The 26,844-nt window shown below is 55.9% G+C and overlaps 1 protein-coding gene across 1 annotated transcript; it reads right to left on the bottom strand.

The window, feature by feature from the left end:
• Positions 1-1,287: 1,287 nt before the first annotated feature.
• On the bottom strand, positions 1,288-17,799 carry NCS1 (neuronal calcium sensor 1). Its single transcript, XM_082067916.1, has 8 exons — positions 17,520-17,799; positions 5,616-5,640; positions 4,317-4,455; positions 3,777-3,855; positions 3,555-3,643; positions 3,164-3,241; positions 2,664-2,780; positions 1,288-1,957 (listed from the first exon to the last, which is right to left on the bottom strand). Exons 1-7 carry the CDS (start codon positions 17,581-17,583, stop codon positions 2,682-2,684), a joined length of 573 nt encoding a protein of 190 aa, XP_081924042.1. The 5' UTR covers positions 17,584-17,799; the 3' UTR covers positions 1,288-1,957; positions 2,664-2,681.
• Positions 17,800-26,844: the final 9,045 nt, after the last annotated feature.

Below are 26,844 nucleotides of genomic sequence, written 5' to 3'. Positions count from 1 at the left end.
CAGCAAGGGACCGACCGCCCGAGAGCCTGTGCCTGGCATGGGGGAGGATTCACCCCTGCTGGGGCACCGTCTTGTCTCCTGCATCACGGGACACCTGTGAGTGCATCCTCCACATCCAGCTGTGGGGACCGGCTGGGCTCGGCCGCGGGGGCTGCAGGGATCGGTGATGCTGTGTCAGCCGTACCAGGATGGAGCGGGGATCCCCGGCGTGCTGGGAGAGCAGCACTGGTGTTACTGGGTCAGGAACAAACCACGCTGGAGCAGGAGGGGTTTGTACCCCGGCTGGCATCAGGGGTCCCACGAGCATCTTGCACTTTGCTCCCGAGGAGCTGCAAATCGATCCTTCCCCAGGGCAGGGGCTGAGACGGACGGAAACAGAGCAGCAGCAGCACCCACGTAACCCTCGTCCTCCCGCGGAGATGCCAACCGTGTCCCACAGCGCGTCCTGGTGGGGCTGAGCCCTGCTCGGGCACATCCTGGAGTGGTGGTGGGTGATGGAGAGGCCGTGTGGGCACCGCTTGTGGCTGGGGGTCCATTTCCAAGCCCCCCGCTCGGGTTTCCAGGCATGTTTCCCCAGCCCTCCGACTCCCTTGGCATAGGCACAAGCAGCTCTGCTTTGGGGTCGTGCTCTTGGTTTATACAGCAAAACCTCCTGTGTCCTAAATGAGGGGCGAGGGGGTCAGGAGACACCCCAAGCTGCATGTCCCCCATGTGCCAGCCAGGACAGGGGGGACAGAGCGAGTTGTCCCCATGGGCCCCTCCTCTGCTCCCCTAGCCCCACCAGCACAGTGCGAATTCACACCGACCCCCATGGGATACAAACAGACCTTCCCACCACTTGCAAACAGAAAACAGTAGAGGAATCTGCTGGAAAGCAAACTCATCTCTTGGCTCCGTTAATACTGCTTCATGCACTGAGAAAATGAGAAAGATAAAAAAAGGAAATGAGGATGTTCTGGTGCCCAGCGGTTTCGTTGCCCCGCTCGGAGCCTGAGCTGAGCGAGCCCTCGCTGAGCCTGCAAAGGGAATGGGGAACAGAAAAACGCAGGGGACAGGGGAAGAGGAAAAGAAGCTACAGCATCTCCTTAAAACAGCAGCCAGCCCACGGAACTCAGGATACAGAGGGTGGGAGGAGAGGGGGGGAGGCAGATTTTTGGCTTCATTATTATTGCAGGCTCCCAGTGCCCCGCAATAGTGTACGAGCATGTAAACCTTACATATCATCACCTAGGTGGTCAGACGCACACACACGAGAGACTAAACACGGCAGCAACATTTACAACAAATAAATAAGGATATCGATCGTCGAGATAGGCATATTAAAAAAAAAAAAAAGCCTCGCTTTTTTTCACCAAAGGAAAAAAAAACAATAAAAAGCACAATACTGTCTCACAAAAAAAAATTTAAAAATAATATAATAATATATATCCCTAGTGAGCCGGGCCAGGTTGCCAGTGGCATCGCAGGTGATGCCAGGACCAGGTTCCCAGTCGCCGTCGGTGCCTCGGCCCCCCGGCCGCCCCGCGCAGGCAGCGCCCCGGGTGCACGGCCCCCCCGCTACCTTTGGGCTCCGTCCCCAGCTGACCGGCTACCAGGAGAGGACCACGCCGGCACCGGCACATCCGCAGTCCCATCCAAAAACGTAGGGAAGGGGAGCAAAGGGGGCGAGGAGGCTGGGGGGGGCTCTGCCTTCAGTGATGCTCGACCCGTTCCCCCGGCTCTGAAGTCTCGGGCGTTCGCTGCCGCTCAGACCGGGGTCTGTCACGGGTTTGGTTTTTTTTTTGGAAAAAGCAAAAGTTGGCAAATGGCAGCGGCTGGTTCAGAGTGCAGAGAGGGGGAGTGAGCTCGCGCTTCGAGGGCATCCTTTGCTCGTGGAACAGAAAGGAAGGCCGAGAGGGACAGGCAAGCTTGGCGCGGCGGTGGTCGGATGGCACGGAGAGCATCTTCCCCCAGGCATCTGCAGGAGAAGGTGGGGAGAGGGAAAATTAGGCGAGAATGATGGGCAGAAAGCCCCTCGGCCATCTCACACACCACCCACGCAGCTGGAAGGGCAAAGCTGCAAACACCATGGAGATTTTGAATACCTCAAAACTCCATTAGTGTTAAGAAAACCTCACCGACACCCACGATCGGACACTGCCTGGACTGCAATAACCAAAATCACCCCAAGAGACACCTCTGCATGGCCCCATGGGGCACTGTGAGGACCATGGAGTGCTCAGCTCAACACCCGCAGGATGCTGCAAACCACAAGTGTCCCTGACACCCCCAAGCCAAACCCTGCCAGCTCCATGATGTAATATAATAAGATATAATACAAACAAAACATTTAATATTATTTCTTTCCAGAGCATCCCCATGTCCCCAGCACACCAGCTGCCTCTTCTGCAGACGCATCTGCAGGCGAGAGCGTGAGTTGTGCCACAGGTGGCTTCTCCCGCATCCCTGTGGGCTGTGGTTCTGGGGTGCCCTGTGGGATTGGGGGGGGACGGGGAGAAACCCATTGGGATGGAAGCAACATCCCCCCACAGCTGGATTGTGGGGGGTTGCCCATGCTTTGATGCTTTAGCAGAGGAAAACCACCAACCCGCCCCCAGGGAAGGTGGAATGGCAGCAGGTGGGTGGAAGATGGGGCACCCCGGGCCCCCCCATGCCGCACTCACCGCTGCTCGGCCCCGGGACTATACGAGCCCGTCGTAGAGGGAGAGTGCCTGCACGATGGAGGGGTCGGCCTTGGAGCCCTCCTGAAACTCCTGCAGCGTCAGCTTCCCGTCTGCGTTCTGCAAAACACGCCGGTCGCAGCGCCACCACCATGGAGGTGCTGAGCACCCCAGGACTGAGCACCCCGGGAACCAGCAGCACCCATTCCATCCCATACGGCCTCCCGAATCCCCACCATCACTGTAGCCTCGGTTTCCCCACCAAGGCACCCATGGGTGCAGCCAGGGAGCAGTGCCACCTCGGGGCAATGCCACCTCGGGGACCCTGCAATGGCTCCGGTGAGCCCGGCGGGATGCAGGGTCTGCAGCGAGCCCAGCAGCAGCTGAGACCATTTATTCATGGGGGGAGGAGGCACCTGCAAGAGCTGAGATGTGGCAAGGGGGCCCGCCACTGCCTCCTAAATCCCTCAGCACCACGGAAAATACCCCTCCAGCATCCTCACCTTGTCCATCATGGCAAAAATCCGATCCACCCGCTTTTCCGGTGTGTTCTCCTCCTCGGGAAGCTCCACTGTGTTTCCCTGCAGCAGCAGGACAGGACCCGGTCACACACATGTCCATGCCCTGCCTGGACGGGGACTCTGGGCGAGGACACGTGTTTTGCTCCCCAAAACCCCTCACGTCAGAACAGGGCACAAAGGGCTGGAATTGGCACCAGAGCCAACCTCAGCGGCCAGATCTGGACCCTGCCCCGGCCACAATGGCCACAGCCCCCCACCCAAAAAGCCCGGGGAGGGAATCTGGGTCGTTCCAGCATCCCTCCTACAGCGCCCATGCTCCAGCCCAGCAGGGACGCCAGGGGCTGCTCTCCCCACATCCTCCCCCACCGCTTACCACCATCTGATAAATCGCGTCCACAATGTCCAGCATCTCGTTCCTCGTGATGTACCCGTCGTTGTCCAAGTCATACAGCTTAAACGCCCCTGCAAGCCAGAGCATCACCGACGTGCTTGTGACCGCAGCCCCCTCAATGGACATGCACCCTATTGCCACCCCCCGGCCCCATTCTCATGCCGGGGGCTGCGGGGCTGAGCCCACCATGCAGGGAACACTTACACCTCAGCTTCTCGTCCAGCGTCCCCCGCGAGGTGACCGACAGCGCCTGGATGAACTCCGAAAACTCGATTCTCCCATCCTGGGGGGGCAATGAGGGGGTGAGGGTGCTGCTGCCACCCCCACCCTGCAAAGTCCCCCCTGCCCATGCTCTTAAGGGTATATCCAAAAAGGCGATGGGGAGGGAGAAGCCATGCACGTTCATCTCCAGCGGCAGGATGCAGCTGCTGTGCCCGGCCCACGGGCGAGCATCACGGGGGGAGCGACTCGGGAGCGCGGGGGGGCTTTTGTCAGCAGCACCGACACACCGCGCTTCTCCTCTCTCGCTCGCCACTTCATCGCCTTTTCCCACGTGACTCCCATCGACTAAAATAAGCGCGGGGGCTCGCTCGCTACAGCTGCGCCGCTTCCATTTCACACCCCAGGTAGCGCTGGAATATTTTGCTCCTCCAGCATCACACAGCTGCACTGCTGAACCCATCCCACCATCGCCACACACGCAGCCCTGACCCCCCTGACCGTGCCTCTAGCTCGCAGACTTACTTTGTTCTCGTCGAAGACATTGAAAACAAAAGTGGCGAATTTGGTTGGGTCGCCAAAGGGGAAGAACTGCTTATAGATCTTCTGAAAGCCAGCAGCATCGAGCTGCCCGCTGGGACAGTCCTTGATAAAGCCCTTGTACCTGGGGAGGAAGAGCAGAGGGTGGGCACCAGGGGGTGTCCCCAGAACGCAGTCCCCACAAGCCCAGTGACCCCAGACCTGCCGACCCGCCCCAACCAGGCTCTGGTGAGCACTGTCCATGATGGCGTTTTTTGCACAAGCCCAAGTGAAAGCTGCTTGGAGCAGCTGGGGGGCACCGGGGGTCACTGTGTCCTGGGGGGACACAGTGAGGCATCGCCGGCTCCATTAGTGTGGCCGTGCTGAGGGAGGTGACCCTGTGCAGGGGGTGGGTATTTTAAAGGCATTTTCAATAGGAGCCTGGTTGAAACAGGCTCCTAAAACCCATCGGTGCTTTAACACCCTAAAGCCTTAGATCCCAGCTCCAGGCTGGACCTGAATGCTGCAAAGTGCCACCACAGAGGGTGCAGGGAAAGGGGCCTGATGGCTCCACGGGCATGGGGACCACGTGGGGACCACGCAGGGTACGTGAGCATTATGCAACGTGTCGCCCAGATCTGTCAGGCACCCGCTGCAGCGGGCCGAGGGCTGGGGAGGAGGAGGGGAAGGGGGTGGCGAGGTGGGAAACCGAAGTGCCGGTGACATCTTTTTCACGTTGCTGCAGCTATGACTCACCGGGGGCGGTGGGGAGTGGGGGGGAAGGATGAGAGAAAGAGATAAAGAAAGCAAACCTTGACTGGTGGGATAGGAAGATGAAAGGGAAGCGGTGGCTTTTCTAGGGCGTTGCGTTCAGCGGAGGGGATGCGGGGAGGGCGTGCTGCTGGTACGGCACCACGGCCCCGCCAGCCTCTGCGGGCCCCGCTACAAATGGGGACACACTGGGACAGCACTGGCCCCTGCCAAGCAGAGCCATGGCCACCAGCTGACAGTCCCCATGTCCCCACTCGCCCCATCCACCAGAGTGGGGAGGGAGCAGGGAAGAGGGACCGTGCGGCATCCCACCACACCAGAGCCAAGTCCCCCCATGCACCATGCATGAGGTGCACAGAAAAGAAAAACCAAACAACTCTATTTTGGGGTCTCCCAGAAAATGAGCCGATGCCTGCACCCCAAAACAGGTGCACCCCCTGCACCCCTTGCTCTGCACGGCCACAGGGGTTGCTCAGCACCAGCAACTCCCACCCCCTTGCCCGCCAGCCCTACACCCCCATGCCAGACACTCACCACTGCTGCACCTCCTTCTCCGTAACTGCAAGAGAAAATGGGAGAAAAGAGAAAAAGGAATGGAATTTAGCACTTTCACAGCAAGGACGGTGCGTTTTGCACTTCCCATCAGCGACTTCCCTGGGGGACGCCCCAGGGCTCGCTCCAGCGCTGCCGTGTGGTACCCGCAGGCAAGTGTCGGCCTTCGAGGCACAGCCTGGGGGCGATGGGGCTGGGGCTGCAAGTTTTGCTGCATCCCAGACCAGGGAGCCCACTAAGATGCCAGGGGAGCACAGCATCAGCATCGCTGCAAGATGTTAAGGACCATGCCAGGGTCAGGCTGATTCACACCTGGGGAGGATCCAGCTCTGCCCTCCCGCCTCCCCAGAGCCAAAACATCCGTGGAAACATCTGCCAAAACATCTGCCTGGAGGCAGCTTGGGCAAGGCACTGGCACCAACACAGTGAACATGGGCATGGGCACAGCCCCAGGGCTGGCATCCCCCCAGGCACTGAACTATGGGGAGAAACAACATCAAACCCATCCTAGCACCCCAGGAAGCTTCACCAGGCTCCAGAGAAACCCCCAAATCCTGACAAGCTAGAAAATGTCAAGTGCTGGCAACCCCGAGTGTCCCCAGTGTGGGCACAGCTGCTGAGATGGTGAATGTCCTCATCAGAGGAAAGGTTCTGATGGGATGCAAGATGCTGGGGAGGTGACGGGGTGGGGGGCTGGCAGCTGTCCCCATGTGTCCCACTGCAGGAGCCGTGTCTGGCCAGCATGTCAGCGGGGAAACCAGTGCCAGCAGGAGGGCGTGGAGGGGGGAACGGCCTCATTAGCCATTTCCTTTGCATCGTGCATCTAAATAATAATAAAAAAGCAATAGGACTGAAATGCGCTGGGATAATGAGGCGAAGTGGAGATGTGTCAATGTGCAAATGCCTGATAAAAATAGAGACCCAAGACACATCAACAGATGCCAATTACCTTGGATGGCAAATAAAAGAAAGCAATTTTCCATCAGAAAGATTTATAAGGTGTCTGGCAGAAGGTGCGGGCTGCAGAAGGCGAGAGGCAGCAGCAGAGGGGCGGCCGGGGGGCACACACATTGGCCCCCGCCTCGCAGCCGAGTGCTGGTCCCATGTCCCCATGGGCAGGGATGGCTGTGCCAGAGGCCGTCCCTGTGCATACGGGGTGTCCCTCCATCCCAGCTCAGGGACAGCTGGAGGGACAGAGCCTGAAACGGCCCCGGGCAGGCAAAGGGGGCAATGGTAGCAGCCTGGGCTGTCCCCTGGGCAAATCACCTCTTGCTCGCTCTCTCGTTCAGCTGTGTTTCCCCCAATGTGCTATTTCAGGCCCGGGAGCTGCCTTTCAACTCCAGCAGGAAACAATTAAGAAATTTGTGCTTTTTTTAGTACAGGAGAAATGCTGGTAATGACACGCTCGGGCTGGGGTGGGAGGGGAGGGATGGAGCCGGCTCCCCTCATACCCGCGTGATGCTCCCGGGAGAGGCTTTTCCGATGGAGAGGACCACTCAGGCGCTGTCCAAAAACCCGCACAGGGCTCCCGGGGTGGGATTTGGTAACGTGCATCCCCAGAATGGAGCCACGCAAAGCCCCATCCCTCCTCCAGCACACTGGCACCGGTGCCCGTCGTCCTGCCCCGGGTGCGAGGGGCAGCCGCAGGGTTTGCAAGGTGGAACACAGCCCTGTCCGCCAGCCCTTGGGAAAACACCCATCTCTAGGTGCGTCCCTCTGGTGCCACCAAATTTTCGCCCTCCCCAGGGCAGAGTGTTCCCAGGGCAGGGAATGACAGATGATGACTTTGCAGCTGCCACTTCCCAGCTGCTGTGGCCTCGCTGGGTGTGAACACTCCCATGGCACGGATGAGGGATGCTCTGAGGGATGCTCGTGCCGTCCCTGCAGCAGGGACCTGCAGCCATGGAAACCTCGGGGACGTGCCACTCCCTGGCCAGGCTGAGCCACCCATCCAGGGCTGGGGACAGGGGACACACACAGGGACAGGGCTGTCCCTCCGCTCCCCCTGACCCATCCCCTGCAGCTCCCCAGCGTGCAGAGCCCAGCTGAGCTCACCGAAAGTACCTGTGCGACAGCAGGTGCTGCATTTCCCATCCCCCCGGCATCAATGCTGAGCTGATGCAAATCAGTTTGCAGTGACACAAACCCCAGACGGGTTTGACCCCGAGTGCTCAAGGACAAGGGGATGACCCCCAGCAGCCCCATCGCTGCATCCCACCGGAGCAGGGGCCACGGGTGGGCTCAGCTGCCGTGCCAGGCTCCCCAGGGACCCCCGCTCCCGCCCCGCTGTGGGGATGGATATAAATAGCGCACGTAGCAGCTCGTTAGCGGATGAAGCGCGCTCTGGGATCCTTGGGGATGATCGGTGCTAAATAAAGACAGGGTATTCACATTTGTTACGAACCGCAACGCTGTAAGAGGCATTGCCGAGCCGGGAGCCCCGGCTACGCGCCGCAGACACCTTTCCCGTGCGTACAAGGCTGCACGGCAGCTCCCGCCAGCAGCATCTTTGTTTCCGCTGCTCTTAGCAAAGTGCGGGGAAACGCTGAGCACAGGGCTGGCAGCGCGGGCAGGAGCGGGCAGGGGGTGCAGGCAGCACGGACAATCATCCCAGAGCAGCACCGGCCAGTCCGTTCCTGCTCCTGTCTCAGCTGGAGAAGGGTTTTGGCCACACATCTCATGCCACACAGAGGGGCAGAGCCTGCCCCATGGGACTGCACTGTGAGCAGCCCCCAGCCCCCTCCTCCCAGCTACCGGTACCCAAAAAACCCCCAACCCTCTTCCCCCACGTTTCCATCACTCCCCAACAGCACAGGCGAGGACTGACAGCTCCATCACCACCCGCCCTTCGCGTGCCCCCTCTCTTCCCACCACCCAGCTGCCGCTGCAGCAAGAAACAGCTCTGGTTAATCAGTGCTCAAGCCTGTTAATTTGTGCTTACCAGGCATGGAGGAGAGGAAGGACCCGGGACTGCAAATCCCCATCCATCGCTCTGCCCACGGGGAGCTCGGAGCTCGCTGGACCATGGCGGGGATGGGGCGGCACTAAGGAGTACACGAGGGGCATGCAGATCTGGAATGGCTTGGGGACCCCTGGCCACGGTGGGATGCAGGAGGTGACACGATGCTCCAGCCCCACGGGGCTTTTTTTGTGCTGCTGTCCCATCCCACAACCATCCCCTCCCCACTCTGTGCAAGGGCTGGGGTTGAGCCCCAGCCTCAGGGACAGATCCTGAGAAGGAGTGAGACACTCAGCCTTGTCCTCACGTGCCACAGCACCGAGCTGTCCTCATGTGGGCTCAGCAAGCACCATTCCCAGCAGCAGCCAGCAGGAATTCTCCCCCAAAACCCTGGCACATCCCCCTCGCTCCAACCACTACAACAGCACCTTGCTCCCGCGGGGCCACAGTCACCACCATCTTATCAGGAAAACTGGGGTTAATGATTTCCAGGCACAGAGTGAGCGGTTCCCCAGCTGCTGCAGGGCATTCCTGCTCTGCCAGGCCATCAGGTCCTGCATCACCCACCAAGACATGCTGGTGGTCCCATGGCATTTATTTCCCCACAGCCTCAGCATGGCAGCTCCTTCCCGGGGTCCCCACATGTCCCCTGCACATCCCATCCCAGCATATCACCCCTCGCTGGGGCGCCCCTCTGGGTTTGGTGCCACCTAAACCTGCTGCGGATGCTCCAAGCAGCACCCAGGCGAGGGCAAACTGGGCACCCACACATGTGCAGAGTGGGCACTCCCACGTGAGCAAAGTGGGCGCTCAGGCGCAAATGAATGGGGCACGAATGCATGTGCTAACTGTGCACCCACACCTGGGCTAGATGGGCACTCACGCAAAAATAAATTGGGTGATCATGCATGGATTTATTGGGAACTCATGCATAAATGATTCGGGTGCTTCTGGGTGAACCAATTGGGTGCTCATGCATGATTTCATGGGGTGCTCATGCATGAACTACCCGAGTGCTCAGGCGTGAATGGAAGGGCCGCTCATGCATGAACCAGCTGGGTGCTCATGCATAAAGTTTTGGGCCATTCATGAATTTATTGGGTGCTCATGCATGGACTAATTGAGCACTCACCCGTAAATTCACCGGCCACTCCTGCATGAACTAATTGGGCACTTCTGCGTAAATTAGTGTAATTAGTAGATAACACACTTGTGCATGCAACTAATTGCGTGCTCAGGTGTGAATGGATCAGGTGCTCATGCAGAAAGTAATTGGACACTCAGGCACAAACTGATATGGGGCACACGCACCAATTAATTGGGCACCCATGCATCAACCAACAGGGTGCTCACCAGCGTGCAATCCAGTGCAAATTAACAGGGCACTCATGCACAAATCAGCCAGGCGCTCATATGTAAATTAATTGTGTGCTCGTATGTGTATTAATTGTGTGCTCATGCGTGAACTTCTCGGGTGCTGATGCGGAAATGACGGGGGGTGTAAAACACCACGGAGCTCCGGGGTGAACCCCGCGCACCCTGCAATTTGTGCCCAACACACTCCACCCCTCCCCACTGCAAAACAGACATTTAAGAGTTGTCTGCACATAAATCTGTTACAAACTCCACTCTCAACGTCATCACAACGTTAATATCCACCCGTTATGAACTCTCTGCCGAGCGGGCGGTGGGGCTCAGCAGCGTGTTCACGCACCTGGATTTCACTCCTTACCCCTGGGACCCAGATTTGGGGGTCAGTATCAGGGCTGGAGCAAACACTCACCGCAGAATCAGCCCTTGGTCGCCGCACACCAACCCCAGGGCTCACAGCACAGCCAGCCCACGACATTTGCTTTTGCTCCCGGGTATGACCTGCTGCAGCTTTCCTAACCCCCATGCGCCCCATCTCAGCCCCGTGCGCCCCAGCAGCGCTCAGTCCCTGCTCCCAGCCCTGTCACCCATGCGCCAGGGATGTCCCCACGCGAGTACGTGTCCCTGCAGCATCTCATCGCAAAGGGATGTCGGAGCCTCCCCGCGCAGGCACCGCCACAGCCAGAGCTGCCTACCTGTCGGTGCGGGACATCCCCATCCCAGCTCGCCCATCTCCCCAACTTGCCCAATTTGGCTTCTTGCACCATCAGACACAGACAACGGCGGGTCCGGGAGCCTCCGAGACATTCAGAGCACAAGCCCGACACTGTAATTGGTGTCATTTGTTACTGCTGAGATACAAAGCAATATGCGGAGTGAACTGCGTGTGCGTTTGGCACTCTTCTCGCCAGTGGTTGCCATTAATGGTCTGTCTTGCTCCCAGACTGGATAAACAGGTCCCTGAGCAGCTCTGTTCTCATCTCCCCCGGGGCTGGTACCAACAGGAAAGCCAATACGCAGTTAAAATCCTTTTAAGACTTTATTAAATATTTAAGGGCCCAACATTAGGCTTTGGAAATTGGGTTCAGGGAAAAAGCAGCAGTTGCTTTTGCAGCAAAGGCAGCAGAGGAAGGGCAAAGGACAGCTGCCTTCGTTTGGGAATTCATGAATCAGACTGAAACACACCCACAGCAGGAGCCAGTGGCTGCGGCAGGTTTATCCTGGGCTGGATTTAATCCCGGCTTCCCCAGGAGCTGACGCAGCGATGCCCCACGGCAGCGCAGAGCATCCCCGGTGCTGCCCCCGTGCCCTCGCCATGCTGGGGACAGCGATGTCCTGCTCCATCCCCGCTTTGGCCACAGGCATTTTGGCATCGCCTGGGGCTCCAAGGTGCTGCCCCCAACCCACAGAGCAATTCCTGCCCCGGGGAAGAGGGGAAAACTCCCCTGTGGACCCAGTGCAGGCAGGGGAGGAAAGTCTCTCTGACTCAGGCATTAGAGCCGAGGGAAGGACAGGAGGCGGCAGGACAAACCCTCGCTGGCAGCAGGGTCCCCTCTGCCCCCTCCCCGGCGGGGCTGTGCCGGGGGCTGCCAAAGGTACCGAACACCCGCTCCTCCACGGGGGACAACACAGACACCCAGGGCATCTCCATGGTGTCCAGCTGTCCACAAGGAGATGCCGGAGAAACGCGGGTGGGTGAAGCGCCGGCAGCCCTCTCCTTCTATGTAGAAACCAAAAAGGTGCCTTGGAGGGAGAACGAGGCGCAGGAGGTGGGGAGAGCAGCAGTGGTGATGGGAGCAACGCGGGCTGAGCATCCCCCGGCCAGCCCTGACCCCGGGCTCCCCACACATCCAGCTCCCCAGGAGACCCAAGAGGACGAGGAGCGGAGGGATGAACAAAGCAACCCCACAAATGTCACCCAGATAACGGAACAAGCACGTCTGTGGGCTACTCCCTGAAGCAGCCGCTTCCTTTGATGCCTTCAGAGCTTCTTGTTTCACAGCCTTAATTATAGCGGCAGCAGCAAAGGTCAGGAGAGTGGTTAAGCAGATCCATTAACATGTCAGGGGATAAATGAAATGTGATTCTTCTGATGCCGGAGCAGCAGGAGGCAGGGACAGCTGCTCTGCTCTGCCACAGAGGGAGCCCAAGGGGCCCTGGGTCACATCTTCCCCTTCCCAGCACTGCAAACACCTCCTGGGCACTGCACGGACACCCCAAAACTTGCTGTGCTCACACCTACCCATGGAGCGCCAGGCCCACGTGCACTTGGGGTGCCCAGACATGAGATTCGCTGGGAACAGGTTGGGGTCTCCCTGGGGAAGGGGCTGGAGATGCCTCCAGCCCACCAGAGCCAGCACATCATGTCCCCACGGAGCTCGCAGGGAACCTGCACTGCAGCTGCCACCACCGCAGCTCTGGGCTGCGGTAAAAACAGGCCCCAAACAAAACAAAACCAGGCCCCAAACCAAAACCAGACCCCAGGCATCCCTCCAGCACATCCTGCCCATCGCCCTTCCCCAGGGCACCCTGCTTGGCACGGGATGGCAGAGCCGCTCTGCGCCCCGTTCCCGGCACATCTCCAGGGTGCTTGGACATGTGCCCTCCTCCTCCCCCAAAAACTTCCCTTTTGAGCTCCTGCAAATCCCATTACAGGCTGGGAGCACTCGGAGCAGGTGGGAACGCTCACCAGGTCAACCGGCCAGCAGCAGCCCAGCCCCAAATTTACAGACCGAGCACAGCATCTCAGTGCCCCATCACACCCACCCCTCTCCCAGGAGGGGTCCCGCCATCCCTCTGCACGGGCAGCCCCAAAGTGGGTGTTTGTAGGGCCAAACGGAGCAAGCACGGGCAGTCACCAGACCCCAGCGCTTCAGCCTTTGGGGCTTTAGGTATTTCACCCATCATTTGCCACTGAGGGATAACGGGTGGGAACCACCTGGCCGGCCGATCCCCGCGTTCTGCCGGATGAGCAACAGGAGGGATTTCAACACGAACCAACCTGGCAGAGAAACCCAGCGCCCGGGGCCAAACACTCGGGAGGCTAAAAATAAACCAGCAGCGGGGAGCCACCGAGGTCCCTCCTCTGCTCCTGCTCACCGCCCAAACCGGCACATTTCCCGGCACCGGCATGCCATGGCGGAGCAAACCCCAGCCCGGTGCACCCAGCAAGGAACCGACCCATTTTCCTGCCTTAAAACTGCTGCAATTGGTGAATTTTCTTTCCTTTCCCGCATAATTCAACCCACCACCGTGTACCCCCGTAACTACAAATCAATATGTTTGTAGTTTGTTCTTAAACTAATGCCCATTAATTCAATGCATTACCGTCGAGCAACAGAGCCAATTTTGCGGCTTATTGTAAAAGAGCAGAAAATGATGATGCCAGAGTGAGCTGAAAATCCACAAAATAGATCCCAGTGGGTGGGATGCAGTTCTTGGGAAAAGAGCATCTTCCTCTCCGCACGCCCACTCCGCAGCCCGGGCATCGCTTTGGCAGCCTCGCCGCGGCTCCCACGCCTTCACCGGAGCTTCACCGTGACCTCCAGAGCACCGGGATCATCACCCCGACCCTGCGCCCGATCCCAGCGGTGATGCTGCTGCAGCCGCATGGCTCCAAGCGTGCCCGACCGCAGGGCTGGCAGCCGGCATTAAAAAAATGTACAGTTTTAGTAGCTCCAGACCTGGGAAATAGTTATGAAAAGTGAACCCTGGAATCCAATTCACCCCAAAATGACTTAAAAAAACAGCTCTTCTGAAACAACCTCAAAACTTTAAGCCTGTTTCGTGATTTTAAGGGTTGCCGATGCTGCGGCTGGGCTGGCCTGGGAGCGCCGCTGTGAGTCGGGATACCCAGCACCGCGCTCCCCTCCCTGCTTCTCTAAAGGAGCCCACGTCAAGCGATGTGCACCCACGACACATATTCTGCACACATGCACTTTACACAACGTTATCCGGGCTGCAGGGAGCAGCGATACTCCAGGACCTTCACAAATCTCCAGCTTAGCAGAATGCTTTGACCGCAACCCCGCAAGGCTCTTAAACACAATCCCAAATCCCAGCACGGCCATAAGCCCCAAGCACCTGGCCCAAGTTAAGCCCAGGCTTAAATTCCCACCCAAGAGGGGCCAGCAGACACAATCCAGGATGGTGGTTCCTTCGAGTCTCGGGCGCTATCACCTCCTGTGACAAAACAGCATCTCCAAGCTACCTCAACAAGGCATCAGAAAGATTAATAAATTAATGATTATAAGGCACTTTTGGATGAAAGGCACTATGGAAGTACAAAAAATTACATCATTTATTATTCATTATTATTATCGCTCAGTGTTGGCTGCTCCTGTACGCTCCTATGCAGCCCCAGCCTGGCCTGTGCACACAGGTAAGGTTGGCACTGCCGGGTATTCCTGGGCACTCAGGTGCCCGGAGATGCAGAAAGGCACACGGTGATGGGTCCAAACCAACAGGACCTGGGCAGCCGGTGCTTTGAAGGAGCCCTCAGACGTCCCTCTGCGCCTTCAGGTGTCCAAGTGCCATTAAAATCTGGCCCCTGGCAACTTAAGTCAGGAGTGGAGTGGGAAGAGGAGCCAGCACACGAGGTTTCCAGGCTCCTGCCTTTCCGTGGCCGGTTCCCAGCAGGACCCAGGACAACTTGCTCTCAATAACTGCAGGAAAATAATTCTTGCATCTCATGGAGGCTGCTGATGGCAACTCTGCTGCCACAGCATGGCCAGAGACACGCCAGAAAGAGGAGATGGAGAGACCAGAGGGGACAGGGATAGCGGCCAGGGGATGCAATAAGTCACTGAGCATTAGAAGAGCACCGAGGGGATGTGAGACAGGCTGTGGGTCCTCTGTAGTCCCACAGATGTGATAAATCTGCAGAAAAGACACATGGGGCAGGGAGAGAGGATGAAATCTCCCCATCCCATCCTGCAGAACCAAGAAGGGGATTTTTGTTATTTGCTTCATTTTGTCTGGAAATCACACAAACAGAAAATGTCGTAGTGGAAGTAAATCCCATTGTAGGAGGAACATTTCATGTAGCGCAGCCACAGCTCTCACCGCCATGGGAACCTCCCTGGGACACAAGCAGGTCCCCATCATTAGCTGCCAGTTACAGGCTCCCAGAGACATCTGGCCAGATGTGCTGTAACAGCAGCAGAAGCAGCACCATGCACCAAGCAGGCCCAGCTGGTGGGAAGGGCACCACGTACCAGGGATGCTCTTCGAAGGGTGGTCATGGCTGGTCTGCCAGGAAGATGCTGAAATAGCCCAGTGCCGTGGAGTAAAACCTGCCCGGCGCAGACCAGAAATTGTCAAGAATGCCATGGATTTGTGGGTACAACTGTCCCCTGCTCCAGCTGGTCCGTAGCCACTGTGCTCGGTGCAACCCTGCACTCCTACCTGCATCCCCTCTGCCCAGATTCCCCCAAATCCAGAATGAAATTAATCTTTCCAATCTCCCAGGGTCTGAAGATAAATCAGAGGCTCTCAGACATGCCTGGGAGGGCCCTGTGAAGCGCTTTGCCAGACAAGGGAACGCGCGCTCGCCTTGACAGCTGCAGAAGAGGGGCAGAAACGCTCAGCAGAAGTAATTAATCCCAGAGAAGAGAGGTACAACGAGCAGAGATCAACAAACGGAGCCTGGTATTAGCAAAGGCTGTCCCTGATAGGTACCGCGCTGCCCGGGCACGTTGGGATGCTGCAGCGGGTTCTGGCCACGCGAAGGGCCACGTGCTGCCCCACGGCACAGCTGCCTGGGCACACAGGTCCGGTCCACCTCAATAAAGAGGCACATGGAGACCTGGAGCGGGCAGGGAAAACCCCAGGCAGGCCGGGAACTCATCGAGGGAGCTGTCAGAGAACTGGAGTCTTTCCCTGGGGGGGTGCGGTGGAAAGGTGAGGGCGCCCAAGGGAGAGGAGCAGAAAGTTGGGAATAAAGTGATTCAAAAGGCAATGACCCTCTGCTGGCCTCATGGAGCAAATGAGACATCCCCACTCTCGCAGGTGATGATTTCACCAGCGCTGTGTTCGTTTGGCATCGGCTGCCTGTAGAACACAGGACATCGCTGCCCATCTGCCCCGCTGGGGTTAACACCTTCCCCACGCAGCGAGGAGCCCCCCGGGGTGCAGAACGCCCAGCACACAGATCACCAGCAGACGAGGCTGTGCCAGGGCCGGCTCTTCCCAAATCCCTCTCCATCAGACATTGGATCATCGTGGCGGGCGCAAACCAAGCAGGCGACTGCAGCACGGCAATAACCGTACCTGTCCCAGCGCGGCTGCACCGCCGCGGGTCACAGCTGCAGTGAGGACACCAAAACCCAGGCTCAGCTCCAGCGGGGGTCTGTGCCCAGCCTGCACTGCCACATTCGCACCATTTCTCCTCCCTGAGACACTTTAAGGAAGCCCAGCCCAGGTACCCCAACCTCTCCTACCACCACTCAGAGTTTGGCTATGCAGACATGCTCCCTGCAACCTGCCTGTGCCACAATGAGAGAGCAAACCCCGCGTGTAGGGTTGTGCAATGCACCAGCGTTGCCTCTTCTCCGTATGGGAGAACTTGCTGCATCCTAATCTATTGCCTTTTTGGGTAAGCGCTGCCGTGGGACTGCAGCAATGACAGCGGGAGAGCTCGCAGGTCTGCTACACGTTCGCAGTTCTCTGAGGCAAAGGGGGAATATCTCGGACCTGGGAGCAGAGAGGTAAACTTGAACCACCAAAGCCTTTGTTTCCTTTGTGCATCCTTCAGAAGAAAAAAACCAAACAAACTGATTTTGCTAAAATTGGATGGCTCAGGCATTAGTCATGTTAATAAGATTACAGTGGAGGTTCAGACGGGAAGGCAAATCACTTAGAAAATCAGGTTATTAAACCGATACTGAGATATTAATACAAAAATATGAAACTCACTGGTGTCAGAATTTTCTCTCCGCTTCAGAGGATAATAACAAAGGAAACCCCTCCAACTAATGCACCCAAACTTCAAAAACCACCCAGACGGTTTGGCTCCCCATTTAGGGAGAAGCTGCCTGGTGAGGGGAGGACAACACCACGGCCGGTCGCCGGGTACCCGCCCGGCGGTGACACCCCAGGGCCAGGCAGGGGAAGGATGCTCGGAGCAGGAGGGGGGTCAGCAAAGGACGGCGCATCGCTCCGGGTGGGCGGGATGCAGCCCTTGTCCCACGGCTACCGGAGCCTTAGAAATAGGCCACGGAGAATTGTTTTTATAAGAAAACGGAGCGTTCCTCCGGCTTGCTACCCCTCTCCTTGTCTCTGCTGCCTTGTGGGTTTTCTTCATCCTCCCAGGCTAATCTCGGAATTCTTGCAACAAAGCCCGGCCGAGCCTGCGCCCTCCCCCGGGGCTCGGCCCCGCCGCTGCCCGCACAAATCTCAGCTCCGCGCTGCGATCGCGGGGACGAGCCGGGGGAAGAGGCCGGGGCCGGACCCCAGCCACCCCCCCAACAACGGCCCCACCGCCTCCCCACAACCGCCGAGCCGCTCCGGCAGCATCCCCGCGGCTCTGCCCCCCCATGCCCCCCTCGTTTACTCACAGTACGTTTTCCTGGTCAGCTCCTCCACAACTTCAGGCTTTAACTTGCTGTTGGATTTCCCCATGGTGGCCGGCAGCGCCGTCAGCCCCGGCAGAGCCGCCTCCCGGCCTCACTGCGGGGGCATGGAGGGGCGGGGGGGCCTCGGTGGCAGCTCCCGGCCGGGCTACATCCCGCGGAGGGGACGGGCAGCGAGGCCGGGAGGGGAGCGGGGGGGGTGGGTGTCTTTGTTGCCGGGGTTTGGCCGCAAAGGCGAGCGGCGAGGCCGCCCCGTGTGCGCGATCGTGTGTGTGCGTGGCCCTGGTTACACGCACCCTCCCCGCCCTCTGCCGCCAGGCGCGGAGCGGCCGCGGGCGCGCTGCGGGGGCGCGGAGGGGCGGTGAGGGGCGGGTTGGGGCGGTGCGCCCCGCCCCGCGCTGCGGGATGGAGCCGAGGGAGGGGGGCGCTTCGGTACGGCCCCACCGCCCCAAACCGCGGGGTCTCGGTTTGGGGAGGGGGATCCCAGACCGCCCCCCCCTCCTCCGGAGCCGCCGCGCAGGGGTCGGCGGGGAAAACCCGGGGAAAATGTCGGGAGGGGGAAAAGGGGGAAAAGGGGGTGATGCTCAGCCGGGGTTTTGCCAATCCCCCCGTCGCTGGAGATCCTGGTCCTGCCTGGAAGGTTGAAGGGCAGTGGGAGGATGGGGAGCGGGGGGAGCTCAAGAGCTGGTGGTGACCTTGGTGCGACACCCACATCCTCAATGGTAGAAGCATCGACCACCTCCTGGGTGCCCCCAAGCTGAAGGCCGGTCCCTGCCTCTCACCCCAGGATCCTCAGGGCTCTTGTGAGCCTTCAATCATTCTGCAGCATGCACACAGAGACCAAGCTCAATCCCTTCAAAAACCCCACGGATTACACCCACGGCGTGTTTGCGGCACAGCCAGGAAACCATGTCGGTGCTAAAAGCAGTGGCACTCAGCTCGTTCCCACCTCAAAACCATGCAGGGCTTTATGCCTCTACAAAAGCTCTCTGTGCATGTGTGCACACATTCATTAGCTGTACTGATGCACGCGATAAATACAGTTTTCTTCCCACCTATGATGCAACGGAGGCCTCGCCGGAGCTGCCCAGGCATGCCTGGACCTTTGTGGTAGCAACCAAGGAGGGAAAAACAATCTGTGCTGGGATATGGTAAAACCTGTCTGCAAGGCTGCAGAAAGCCCAGCACAAAACACACGGGGCTGTTTGCAAAGGAGACGAGAAGCACAGCTGGTAACAACACTGGTCTCTGCACCTTTTTTTTACCAGGTTGCCTGACACTCACTCCTCCAGGGATACGCTCCCCAGGTAGGTGTTTCTAAAATGCACAGTCCTCTACCACCCAGCCTTTTGCAAACGAGCTCATTAAGGCAGAAGAGTATAAAGACACCATCCCCACGTCCCAGCTGGGGCGCCCAGCAGCCGCGGACCCACGGGACGAGCAGGAGGAGCAGCACCGAGCAACGGGGGATTCACAGCGCACGACCATGAGAACTCCGCAAGGCTCCCGTTTTCCCTCCAGCATCCCTCGCAGCCGCTACCAGTATTTGTACAGCTTTTAGGGACACAGGCTCACTTGCAGCTCAGGCGCAGGCCCCACCGCATTTCACTTTGGTCACCAAACCTGCTGCAAAATGGTCTGTGCAGCCCTTTCTTTGGCCGCCCATCAGCAAAATACTGATTTTTTTGCGTTATTTCCCTTTATCTGTCACTGGGCTATAAGTGTTGCAGCAGGGGTGCCCCATGCCCCGCTGGGGTGAAAAGCAAGGCCAACATCCCAAACCTGCCCCGTGCAGCACAGGCGTTTTAGCACAAGCTCTGCTGATGCAAAACTGATGTTAAGGACATTTAATACTATTTAAAACTCTACCCTGCCTCCACCATGGGGAACACTGAAGAGAGAGCTCAGATCACACAGAGAGAGGAGAAAAGTAATCGGAAACTGTGCAAGCCAGTCACTTTCTCTTCCTAATTATTAGCTTTAACCCCATTATTGCTTAAATAACACCACTAGCGGCATTTTCTGGGAGGCAGTGACTTTTCTACAGCCAGAGGAACACCGCCCCAGCCCGGAAAGACTCCTGGGGCTGGCGGGACTGAAATCTGAACAGTGACCGGGGCACAATAAATCCCGTCCAGCTGAACGCGGTCAGTGCACCAGGGAGAGAGCCGGGTTGTTTGCTCAGTGGAGAAAATCCAACGAGGTCCAGCCCTTGAGAGCGGTTCTGCTTTGCAAATCCCACCCTGTTTCCCATCTGAAGAACACCCTACAGCCCCGGCAATGCTCACATTCCCCACCGCCGCCGAGGCTGCCGCTCGGGCTGGCTTTTTCATTAAGCGTGCGCTGCTCGCGGTGCATCCGCCGTCTGTTCACCATATTGCAATGCGCTGCCATGGAAATGATCATTCCCTGGGTGATATTTGCTGTTGGAGCTGGGTCTTGCTTATAGGAGAGCTGCTGCCTCTCCTGCCACGCCAGCGCCGGAGGTTGGGATGGGATCTGAGGATGCTCTGACTGCAAAAGCTGGGAGCTGCGTGGGCTGCGCGGCCAAGCCTGTGTCTGCAGAAAGCTCTTCCTTCCTCGGGTATTTACTTTAAAGTGTTTAATAAAACCACTGAGCTCTTTTTCCCCAGGACACAGCAAGTCCGCCAGGCTCAGTCACGCAGCCTTTGTTCCACGTGGGCTCGCCACGCTGCGTGCGTTTGTTATAATAAAGCATCCTCAGACACCATCACGGCGGTTTTCCCCAATGCATCCGCGTTGATTTAATTGTCAGGATTACAGTCACCTCGTGGGAATAGCACTGCGAGGAAGCAGCGAGGTTCGGCACCCCAGCTCTAGCGTACTTGCTTTGCTTCTGATGTGCTCAGACCTGAAAAATCAGGGGTATAACGTGGCCAAAGCACTGTATCCTCCTGACCTGGGCATGGCTGGGGGCACCGGTGGCGCTGGAAATTGGGGATGGGGCAGGATCCACATTGCGCTCTTGGATGCGCATTGATGCAGGAGCTGCCCTGGGATGGGGAGGGAAGAGGCAGGGGATGGGCTGAGCTGGGCAATGGATCCATCCTCTGCCTCTCCTCCCATCCCAGGGCTGGATGAGGCCCCACGCAGGGGCCACTGATGCTTCAGGCTTCACCAACCCTTTTTTCCCCTAGTGCATCGCTAAACCCACGCATCCATCCATCCGTCACTGCCGTCTTTGTGGCCAGTGTCACCCCCAGGCCCGTTGGCTTGCGAACATCCCCCTTCCACAGCCACCCATGCAAACGCAGATGGAGAAGGTGCTCCAGAAACAACCGGCCACGTGAACGAGGAATCTGTCGCTGGGGACAGCAGCAGCAAAGGCAAACAGCCTTCGCCTGGCACTGAACTCGCTAAGCAGAGCGCACACAGCCCCTATTTTGTGCTTTTTCGTGAATAAGCCAAGTTTTGCTAAGAGCTTTTTCGTGCCAAAGCAGGGAGTCAGGCAGCAGGGGAGTGCTGAAGCCTCAAAGCTTAGGATGGGCAAGGAACATACACACACCCACAAGATTAATTATATCAGCTACAAAAATAGCGGCTATTTTAAGGTTAATGCTTAAGGGATCTGACTCAGTTAGAAAAAGAGCCAAAGAAATTATTGGCATCAGCGCTGGCTGCTCCACCAGACGAGCCGTGGTCACTGCTGGCACAGAGCGCCAGCAAAATAGTCGCTTTTTGAGAGGTTTTGGGAAAAAAAAAGACATGCTGGTAAAGTGAGTTCAACATCCTGGTGCAACAGTCACAAACATCACCCTGACCTCAGATTACAACAGTTTCACACGCTTGTGTGCTGATTTCAGGACTGTGGGCAGCTTTAAGCGGGACCCCACAGCTCCCAGCTCACCAACCAGTGCATTTACTGAAGCTCTTGTCAAGCTCAACAAGACACGAACTGCTCCTGGTCTCACTGCGGGCCACAGCAAACACCAAGCAAGTTACTGTCCTAACTGTTTTAATAACTAAGCTATATACAACTAAGTAACAAAGCCTCAGAAATCAAGATTTATAACCCAAAACACTGAGGCTTGAACTCTAGCAGCCGTACTGGCTACCACCACTATAAATTCCAGCTATCAGAGTGTTTTAGTGCCAATACACAGCACGGCTTCAGAGAAAACACAACAGAAAGCAAACACACCGGGGTCTGGGGGAATGGCAGAGGGAATGGTGCCCTGCAGGCTCTTTCCCCAGGAAACAGAACCACAGATGTTGGAATGATGGGTGAACGCGGAGGAAGGTCTGGAGATCAGCAGGATGCCAAGGCCGCACGTCCAGCTGCCATTCAAGACTGACACGCAGGCAACGCGCTGGGTGTTACAGTTTGCCACGCTATTAAATTTCTGTTAAATTCCAGTATATTTTTCCAAAGACTGTATTCTCTCTGCAGCTTCCGGGGCTGTAATTGTTACGCTGATGTGGGAACCTGGATAGGGCGGCTGTGGCGAAGGCAGCCGCTGTTCTCCCATTGCCCGCCCTGTGCAGCGAGCAGTTGGCTGGGACAAAGCCAAGCCGGAGGAGGTGCTGAGCTCTTCCTTCGTGGCACATCACAAATCACAGCTGGCAACAGGGAAACCACCTTCTTTTTCTGCTCCTGCCGCGCTCATTCTGCAGTGCAGGAAGCGCAGGCCGGCTGCTTGGAGCATTCAAACAAGGCTCGATACTAAATCAGGCAGGGCGCTTGTTCAGTGGCAGAAAATAAAGACTCCTCATCACGATGACCAAGCTGCGCGGTTGTGTCTGTGTGAGATAAGATCAGTCGCAGAGGCAGCAGCAGATTTTGCAGCAAAGACGTCCCGCAGCGTCCACCGGCACTGCCAGGGCTGAAGGATGGGCTGGAGGGGCTGGTCCCTGCACGCACTGTGCGAGGTTACGGAGCATCGTTCTCCAGCTTCAGCAGATGTTCTTACTGAAAATCGCTTTGGGAAAAGCGTCCCTAAAACTGCAAGACTGGGGTTTGGACAAGAACGAAGCTTTGCTGCCTTTATACAGATACACACATATATAAAACATACATACATAGAGCCTTCAAAATACAGGGAAGGTTGCCAGCTGTCTGCTTTCCTGCCCAAATCTTCGCTCTGAAGGTCGCTCGGTGCCTGTCTCGGTGCGATGCTGAGCTGCAGGCGCTCAGGGCAGGCCCGGGGGAACCGCTGCCGTTGTGTTTTCCACGCCATGACCAGCGGGAAGGCAACTTCTTCCAAAGATTCCTCCTGAGTCACGTTGGATCGTCAGCTTCTCAGCACCTGCCGCCCGGCTGCTGCCGCGGAGCAGCCCCAGGACCTGTCACTGCTGAGCTGCTCTGGTTTTCAGATGAGCCACAGGTCCCGAGCGAGCTCTGTGAGCAAACCGCGCTGTCAGCAGCGATGTCTGTCCACCCAAACCCTACCCCGCAATCTTTAAATTAAACAACAAAACCCAAGCACTCATACATACAAAATCATCCTGTACCTATTTCTCCCATTTCATTGCCGTAACAGGTTGAACCGTTGCCTCCCACAAGGCTGCTCTGATTCATGGCAACACACGGGCATTGTGTGCTCGGTAAATCCCAGCAGATATTTCTGCTCAGTTTTTGCAACAACAGTTAAGACCCTGATTTACCAGGAATATAGATTAGGGCACACACATACTGGCTTCATTTTAACGTAGGACTTGTGTTCCTCCTATGGAGCAGCCAAACTCACTCAAGGCATCTACAAGGTTTAGTAGTGACACAAAGATGAACCCCCAAACCAGAAATTATGCACACAATATACTGCACACAGAGATAAGCAAATGGAAGAAGACCAATTCAGACATTCAGTCCAGCTCTCAGCTGATAGGGGGTCATTCCCCACAGTATATTTAGCAGTGATTTGTCCAGTCTAGTGTTGATTATCTAAAACAACAGAGAACTGCCTCCATTTCTCCAGGGGGATTGTTTGCAGCCAAACCCATCTCATTGGCAAAAGGTTTCTCCTAACATCTTGTTTTCCTCTGCGTTCATTTCATCTCACCTCTCCACAGCTCAGCCCTTGAGCCACTCTAATTAATTCCCCACCCGTTTCTGTGGTTTTCCCCCCCGCAGCCATTTTGTCATGTGCTACATCTTCTCGGCTCTCTTTAATCATCACTTAGTCAGGCTTACAGCTTTAATTCTTGTAATCTTCTGTCATTGCCCAGGTCTCTGGTCTCAGTCACTGCAGCTGTTCTTTGTAGCCCCTCCAGTTTGGCTACCACCTCCTGGTACCAGATCCATCCCAAAATGAACAAGTTTGGCTTCTCCCAAGAGACGCAGATCAATACAAAGCGTGGGATTCCTTCAGACCCTACAGAGCTCCTGCAGAACGAAACAGCCCAAGCAGAACAAAACAGCCCAAGCGGCACCGCGGCACCAACAACTGCAATTCCACCCCCTGCAGTAAACGGGTACAGGCTGCCAACGGGATATTGTGCCACCCCACAAAAACAACTCAGGACTAAAGACAGAAGATGAGCAGCCCAGAACAGTGTCCTCAGGGACAAAAGAACCCCACTTATTACTATATTTACCCTTGCCCCAGGAGCCCCATGTTGTTAACATTGAGGATGCTGCAAGTCTCTTGCCAAGCTCAGCACAATCATCCCAAGAGGGAGCAGAAAAAGGAGTTTTAAGCCATCCCGTCCATTTTGATCCCCACCTTCACCACCCACCAGCACTCTAACAGCCTCGCCTTGTCTGCCTGTTTACTTTTTTTCAGTAATACAAAAGCCATCTCATGCATTATAGCTCAGTCACCCCACTAAAAATATCCCACAGGAGGAAAGAGTCACAAGAACACAGTGTTACCCCAACTTACATTATTTTTCATTGATGAGGGAGAGAAAAAACAAGGATGACATGCATTTATTACTTCACACACATGAAAGCCCTTGTCTAAGTGAGGACCCCAGTATCAGGATCAGCTGTGCCAATACAAGCTGTGTTATTACCTCTTCTGTACAAAGCAATTTGTTTTTATTGACCATTCACTATACAGGGCACTACCACACGCTCCTGCTCATTAGAGTCTGTCAGTCAGTAGGCAAAGGAAGGTAAAAGCGAGATTTAAAGAGAAGGCAGCTCTTTGCAGTCACGAAGATAATCTTGCTAGAGCAAGAGCACTGACAGCAGGCAGCTCGGGCTGCAAGCAGGAGCAGCAAATGATCAAGACAGCTCAGAATTTCAGACACTAGAAGAAAATCCTTAAAGCGGATAAAACAATTTACCTCCTCCGGACAGGGAAACATCCATGGGCTTGCATCCAAACACACAACACATTGAGGACAGCTGTGTTAGTGCTCTGGTTTGTTTTTTTCTTCCCTCTATGTTAAAGTCTACCAGTCTGCAATAGACCTTACTCAGTTGCATTTAGGTGCTTTTTATTTCTCCTCAGAGAAGGCAGGCAGAAATCAAGATTTTTCCCACATAACTTACATTTTGTCTCATTTTCAAGGGAGTCTTCCTATAGTTCAGTCCCACTTTACACAGCTCTCCCCTAACATTTCACCTTTCATTGCCAATGAGCAATTTTTTGGCCAAGCGCAGCTATAACTCCCCTGGAGCACTGTGCACATCCAGCAGGGATGAGTTTGGCTCTGTCACTTTAAGGGGAGATGATTTAGGGCCAAATATGTAATAACCAGAAAAATCAGAGAATGTTCACCTTGGAGAAGCCTAACATGCAAGAAACACTTGCATGAAACAGAGAGGCTACCCCAGTGCAACAGCCATCACCTTCATCACATGAAGTTTGGTTTATTCACTGTAGGGTATTAGTAAATCCAAACCCCACGTTCTGTTTATAGTTTAGTTCCCTGGTGAAACACCACCCACCCAAAGGCTTGAGGCAACGCAGAACCGGCTGCTTGGGATTTGCAGGGTAGAGAACACAGGCTATTTCTGGCATCACTCCTCTGTGGTAGGATGAGAACTATCAGCTAAACTGTAAGAAACATCTTGAAGACCTACATTTTGTGATGAAGGGCAGACGCTTTTGAGGGGCAGGGGATTATCAGGATAAGCACTTCACAGAAATACTTTGCCCACCTCATCCCTGCCAACTTAACCAGCCTGCAGAACTGAGATGTGTGGTTAGATCCCAAAGTCCCAAATCACCCTCTCCAGCCTAAAACAAACAAGCTAAGGAATTGCCTCTTGGAGAACATTCTGTGATTCTGTGTGTGATAATACGGCCAGATCCACCAAGAATATGATTTAAAACCCAGGTTTCTACCCCTTAATGTGTATCTGGTTGCCAAAGTTCAAAGCATCAGCTCCTTGTCCTGCCTTGCACGACAAGGTGACACTGAGCCCTGTGGACCGAGGAGACCAGAACGCTGGCCAGGAGCAACAAGCCCTGGACGCACCCACTTTGCTGGCACTGAGACCGCAAGAAAGGTTGAGATTCTGTCCACAAAAACCGCAGCAGCTCAGCTTACAACACTGGCAGAGGAGCTGGGCATGTACAAGCACAGCTGTAGTACCTGAGGTCTTTCAGCTCAAAGGCGCCTCAGCAAACCCCGCTGTGGGTCACTGACAGCAAAGCTTTTGCCATAAACTATAGTTACGCAAGATTATTTGGGTTTTTTTGTCATTTGGCCTTGTAGCCATGATGCAGAGTGTGAATCGCTGCAAATGGAAGTCAGGCACAGGGAAATGCAGACTTTGGAAGCAACAGGTGGGCTTGGTTGCCGGCAGCTCAGGAGCAGAAAATGAGATGCATTAAACTTCTTTCTGGTCAATCTTTATTTTACACATTCGCATCACAGCAGAGAAACCAAGTTACACAGACCATCTTGGCTTGTACCCACCTTCCTGCTCTTCAAATACTGTTTTTAATAAAGTTTAAAAAAATACTGAAAAATTGTTTTGTACATCTGAACATGAACTGAGGAATAGGATGTTTATAGGTCACTGAAAACCCTGGAACTGGACCTTGCTGTACACAGGAAAGTATTTTAAGTTCTTTTGGAGGTCATTTGCTAAGTGAATTCAAAGCTACATTGTACAAGGTGCCCTAAAGCTGCCTAATGATACAAGAGGATCTAGAATTAATTATTAATAGTTACTAAAGGGAAACTATTTAGCCCCATACTCTGTTTTGACAGAACAGGGACCAGCCCAACACTCCCATATCCAGGTTACAAGACAAAGTGCTTCTGATAATGTGGAGGTTGGGCTCTGCTCTATTACACAGGGCAGAACACCGAGTGAAATCCAACAGGGAAATATTTATTACGATTTGTCCTTTCAGGATCCCTGCAGTCAAAACATAAATGGGTTCTT

This window comes from Streptopelia decaocto (assembly GCF_964273445.1).
Source record: "Streptopelia decaocto genome assembly, chromosome: 17".
NCBI classification, from domain to species: domain Eukaryota; kingdom Metazoa; phylum Chordata; class Aves; order Columbiformes; family Columbidae; genus Streptopelia; species Streptopelia decaocto.
This window is presented reverse-complemented; position numbering and strand designations above follow the sequence as displayed.